The following is a 6097-nucleotide window of genomic DNA, read 5'->3' as shown; positions in this document are numbered from 1 at the left end:
CATTCTTCTGGACTCCAAAACTCTGTGTAGAAGCGTGGCCCCGGCGGGGGCTTCTGGAAGGAAGTCCTTCTTCCGGAGGCCCCTTCTTCCTGAAAATTTGGGAAGAAGGGGCCTCCGGAAGGAGGACTTCCTTCTGGAAGCCCTCCTGGGGCCACACTTCTACACAGCGTTTTGGAGTTCAGAAGAATGGTCTTCCAGGCTCCAAATCATGTGACATTATGCTAATAAGGCATGGGAAATTTGCATCCACGCCTCATTAGCATCTTTTGCTCTGTGTATTAGTGTAGAAACAGCCAGAATGAAGATTGCCTATTTTGAAATGAGCCAACTGATGTTTTGAAGTTATTTTGAAACAGTAGTTGCATTGTGTAAACACTAGCATAGTTATTCCAAAATAACTGGTGTTATTGGCTACGTCTACACGTGCACGCTACATCGAAATAGTCTATTTAATAGTCTATTTCGATGAATAACGTCTACATGTCCTCCAGGGCTGGCAACATCGACGTTCAACTTCAACGCTGGGCAGCACCACATCGAAATAGGCGCTGCGAGGGAACGTCTACATGCCAAAGTAGCACACATCGAAATAAGGGTGCCAGGAACAGCTGCAGACAGGGTCACAGGGCAGACTCAACAGCAAGCCGCTCCCTTAAAGGGCCCCTCCCAGACACAGTTGCACTAAACAACACAAGATCCACAGATTCACCAACTGGTTGCAGACCCTGTGCATGCAGCATGGATCCCCAGCTGCAGCAGCAGCCAGAAGCCCTGGGCTAAGGGCTGCTGCACACGGTGACCATAGAGCCCCGCAGGGGCTGGAGAGAGAGCATCTCTCAACCCCTCAGCTGATGGCCGCCATGGCAGACCCCGCTATTTTGATGTTGTGGGACACGGATCGTCTACACGTGCCCTACTTCGACGTTCAACTTTGAAGTAGGGCGCTATTCCCACCCTCTCATGGGGTTAGCGACTTCGACGTCTTGCCGCCTAACGTCGATTTCAACTTTGAAATAGCGCCCAACACGTGTAGCCGTGACGGGCACTATTTCGAAGTTGGCGCCGCTACTTCAAAGTAGTGTGCACGTGTAGACACGGCCATTGTGAAATGAATTTGCTGCGTACACCTACCCTTACAGAATATGGGACAGACATAGAAATGCTCTCAGTTTTGTAGTCCATCAGCAAGATCACACCCATTTTCACTGTTACAGTGGAACAAATGAAAAGCACCATTTTCAATCCCTTTCTGACTTTTTTTGTTTTGTTCTTTTATTAAAATTGTCCAGACTTGTCACCAGCCCCTAGATGAATATTTTGGGAGATGCTGAGCAAGACTATTTCAGCCATCTCAGATATGAGAGAGTGAAGTGTCCCATTTCCTCATGACTGATCAACCAACCAAATCATGCTGTAGCTTTTATTTAAAAAATACTGCTGTCGTGGCAAATCTGCTGGGGGCAGAAAGCTGAAATTAAACAGTGAAAAAGTTCTTAATGAGAAATCGATTCATTTTATTGTTTCAATGAACGCCACTTTTTATTTGATTGGATTATGACCCATTTAAAATCACTCTGCACACATTGGCCGCATCTACCCTCGCAAATTCTTTCAGAAAATCAGGCCCTTTTTCGAAAACACCCAGAGTATCCCCACACAAAATGTGCTCTTTCGATCTGAAATTGAAAGAATGCAGCTCTTCTTCTGGAAGCTCTCTCACTCCTGGATCAGGAAGAGCGCCTCCTTTCAAAAGCTTCTTTTGGAAAAAGCATGTGTAGATGCTCAATGGGCCTTTGTTTCGAAAGAGTAGTCCTCATGGTGCCAGATTTTTCAATCCCTGGCCCATTCTTTCAAAAGAGCAGGGGCTGCGTAGATGCTCTCTATTGAAAGAGCGGATCAATCTTTCAATCTGCTTTTTAGTGTGTGGACACAATCTTTCAAAAGAAGTTTTTTTCAGAAGAGATCTTCCAGAAGAACTTCTTTCCAAAGATCATTGTAGTGTGGTGCATGCTCCTTCCCAAAGGGAAGGGCCATGTAGCCACAGCCACACAGATCAAAGATATATCAATAATAGGAAGTTGGGAAGGAAAGGAGGAATAAAATCAAGAGAAGCTTTTTAAATGATGTTACATAGTGTAGTTTGACATCACAAGCTCACTGTTATTAAGAAAACATAAGTTTTGGATACATTGCAATTATAGAAGTTCAGTACAAAGCTTAACTGGTCTGAAAAACAGTTCTTAATTTAACTAGCTTTTATTTTCCACTGCTATTTACAGCTTTTAACTTTCGGTCAAAAGGTTAAAATTTTGCTTGAGAAGGATGACATAGTATACATTTTACACCAGCTTTTTTTTTTTTTTTATTTTCAGAAAGTCAGAAGACTGCACTCTTGACTGAGTTAGTTTCAGAGATGAACCAATCTGGCAATGACCCCAACAGGTCAAATTCGAGCAACTGCACAATTGATGAATTCAAGAAGAATGTTTATCCTCCAATATATTTCATAGTATTTGCCTTGGGTATCCTTGGAAATGGCCTTTCCATATATGTTTTCCTTCAGCCCTACAAGAAAAAGACTTCAGTGAATGTTTTCATGCTGAACTTGGCAATTTCAGACTTCCTGTTTGTGTGGACTTTGCCTTTCCGGGCTTTCTACTACTTGAGGGACTCTCATTGGATATTTGGACGTGTATTTTGCAGCATTGTATCCTATACCTTGTATGTCAATATGTACTGCAGCATTTATTTTCTGACTGCGCTGAGCATTGTCCGTTTTGTGGCTATTGTTCATCCTTTCAAACACTTGAAACTAACCACCATCAAATATTCTAGAATTGCATGTGCAGTAATATGGGGTTTTGTGATCATAGCTTGCATCAACCTACTTTTCCCGCCAGACTCTAGTGACAAGTGTTTAGATCTCAAAACAGAGAGTTTAACAAATCTGATTGTGATGAACTATATTATCCTGGTAGTGGGTTTTTTCCTCCCATTTTGCACAATAATTTTCTGCTACGTGTGTGTGGTCAAAGCTTTGGTCAAGCCCAGGATTCCAAAAGTGAAGATAAGAGCCTCGCATAAGAAGGCAGTTTCAACCATTGTCATCACTTTATTCATGTTCCTTCTTTGTTTCCTGCCATATCATGTACTAAGAACTGTCTTCTTGCTGGAGAGGAAGAAGGATAGTTCACACAGTCCATGTAACTTATGGCTGGATAAAGGGGCTGTCATCACTCTTTGCCTCGCTGCAATGAATAGTTGCCTAGATCCTGTACTCTATTACTTTACAGGAGAAAACTTCAAAGAGAGACTCAAAAATGTATACATAAAGTGTACCAGATGCAGAAATGAATAGGCATTGCTTATAGGATGTATGTTCTAGTGATCACATCCCAGGACTGGGGACTGAAAGATCATGAGTCTTCTGAACTATGTCATTGACTTGCCATGGGACTGGGATGAATCCCTTAACTCTGTACCTTCATTTCCCTAGCTGTAAAGCTGGGCTATTCAGTGTGGCTAATGTCTCAGAACACCCTGTGAATTTGCTTCATAAATGGTTGTATAGGGCTCCATGATCTCATATTGGGGTCATACCTATTTCTCTTCCCTCTAGTACAAACCACTTCAAAAGAGGCTGTCATCCTTTAAGAAGCTCTTTTCTCTGGAGAACTTCATTTATTGGTAATGTGAACTGTTAGCATATAAATTTAATTTTGGAAAACAGCCTAGATCTCTTGTTTTGTCATCTCCAAACTCTTGCTTTAATCTCCCCAAAACCTCTCACAAACCCTTTGATTTCCAGGGGGCTGGGACTAGATTACCTCCTGAGGTACCTTCCAGCCCTAAGATTTTCTGATTTCTTGATCAACCCATTCCTCAAAGCTTGCATTACTAGTTTCTCCCACTGAGCTGCCTTTCCATTGGCTACTCCCACCCTCAGAGTATAGGCTGAGTACTTTTCAATATCTTGATCCCTCCCTAGCAGTTATCTTTAATTAAAGGTGTTTTCTTTCTAATTAAACCTCTGTCCCGCTGTCCCCACAACTCTTCACATCCAGGAGCCCGTCTTCACTTAGCAGAAGATCGATTGATCTCCTGGAGTTCAATTTAGTGTACCAGGTAGGGATGAGGAGAGGCTGAGGGATTTGGGCTTATTTAGTTTACAGAAGAGAAGACTGAGGGGTGATTTACTAGCAGCCTTCAACTTCCTGAAGGGGGGCCCTAAAGAGGATGGAGAGAGACTGTTGCTGTCTGTCAACACTGAGAACAAGGAGTAATGGTCTGAAGTTTCAGAAGGAGAGGAGTAGGTTGGATATTAGGAAAACCTACTTCACCAGGAGGGCAGTAAAGCACTGGAATGTGTTGCCTAGAGAGGTGGTGGAATCTCCATCCCCAGAGGTTTTTAAGTTCTGGCTTGACAAGGGGCTGGACTAGTCCAGATGACCTCATGAGGTCCCTGCCAGCCCCATGATTCTATGAAATCAAACTCACAGAGCACCCCTGTCAACCATGGTACTCCTTGCTGTTGCAAGAAATAAGGGAAGTCAACAGGAGAATTTCTCCCACTGACTTTCTGCAGTGTGGCTGCGCCAGAAATTCAACGTAAGGTATGCTGACTCCAGCTACTCAATTGTCATAGTCGGAGTTGTGTATCTTAGGTCGTATTTCTTTTGTAGTGTAGACCTGCCCTAGGGAGCATCTTTAGAATTCTCTGCAGCCTTTCTATAGGGATAAATTACTTCATCACTAACCAGTCAATGAGCCACTACCCAGAGTACCTAATTGCTCTCAGATGGAGTTTAGGGGGCCAGTATAGGTCATTTAAGCCTTGATTCACTTTGAAAGGCTACTTGCCCCAAGATAAAAGGGTATAGAGAAATTTGGATGAACAATGTTATAGAAATTCAAACTATTGCATTCAATAGCTACCGCTGAGGTAAATATAACAAAGCAAGCACTCCTGTAGCACCCTAAAGGCTAACAATTTTATTAGGTAATGAGCTTTCTTGTGAAGCCATAGACTCACACAGCTACCCCTCTGAGACTATTTACTTCTGAGGTAGTTTATCAGAACTACAGTGGATCAAGGTTTTAAATATTTATCAATATAAGTATTTCTGAATCTTCCATTATTCCAGATAAATTGAGAGCTAAAGATACTCTTAGATTCCCAAAACAAACCATTTCTTTATGACATTATCTAGATAGATGTGAATATTTAAGCAAGAGTAATAGTCACACAAGCTGCACAAAACATCAAAATAAGCAGCCCTTTTTCGAAAGAGCGGGAGGAGCGTCCACACACATAACACCATCTTTCAAAAGGAAATCGAAAGAATGGGGCGCAGATGTCAAAATCCGAACCCTTATCCCAGATCAGGCAGATCGGCCCCTTTCGAAATACTAAATCGAAAGAGTACATGTGTAGATGCTCCACAATCCGCTTTTTTGAAATATGGGTCTGCCATGGCGCCAGTCAGAGGGAGTGCAGGGCCATTCTAGCCGTCAGCAGCGAGGCTCTATGGTCCCTTGCCCCATCTGCCTTAAAGCCGCACGCACACGGGAAACCTGTGGCAGGAAGGTGAGAGTATGCTAGGAGCAGCCTCTGCATGTGCTCCAGCCTCACGCTCCAGTGCCTCAGCATGGCCAGCAGCCAGCCCCCTGTGAACCCCAGGGCCCCCCTCCAAGCCCCAGGGCTCCTGGAGGAGAAAAAAAAGGGGCCCCCTCCTGGACAGAGCAGGAGATGAGGGACCTCCTCTGCCTGTGGAAGGAGGAGGAGGTCCTGCACGAGATGGGGGTCAAGCAGTGCAATGCCGCTGCCTTCAGCCGCCTGGCACAGGGCCTGCAGACCAGGGGCCCCCCAGAGCGTACTGTGGAGCAGGTGCACTCCAAGATAAAGAAGCTGCGGCAGGGCTATGCCTGGGCCAGGGACCAGGCCAGCCACTCCGGCGCAGCTCCAGACACATGCCCCTTCTTCCGGGAGCTCCGGGGCATCCTGGGGCCTGGGAACAGCGCCCCACCCCCAGCATTCCTGGACACATCCGTCGAGAAGCTGCAGCCGGAGGAGGAGGAGCAGCCCGGACCGGGGACC

General features: G+C 44.9%; 1 protein-coding gene across 1 annotated transcript; it reads left to right on the top strand.

Annotated features, from left to right (window-relative positions):
• The first annotated feature begins 2398 nt into the window (after window positions 1-2398).
• Window positions 2399-3502, top strand: CYSLTR2 (cysteinyl leukotriene receptor 2). Its single transcript, XM_074982712.1, has one exon. It carries the CDS (start codon window positions 2414-2416, stop codon window positions 3356-3358), a length of 945 nt encoding a protein of 314 aa, XP_074838813.1. The 5' UTR covers window positions 2399-2413; the 3' UTR covers window positions 3359-3502.
• Window positions 3503-6097: the final 2595 nt, after the last annotated feature.

Source organism: Carettochelys insculpta, chromosome 1 (assembly GCF_033958435.1).
Source record: "Carettochelys insculpta isolate YL-2023 chromosome 1, ASM3395843v1, whole genome shotgun sequence".
In the NCBI taxonomy this organism is placed as follows: Eukaryota; Metazoa; Chordata; order Testudines; family Carettochelyidae; genus Carettochelys; species Carettochelys insculpta.
This window is presented reverse-complemented; position numbering and strand designations above follow the sequence as displayed.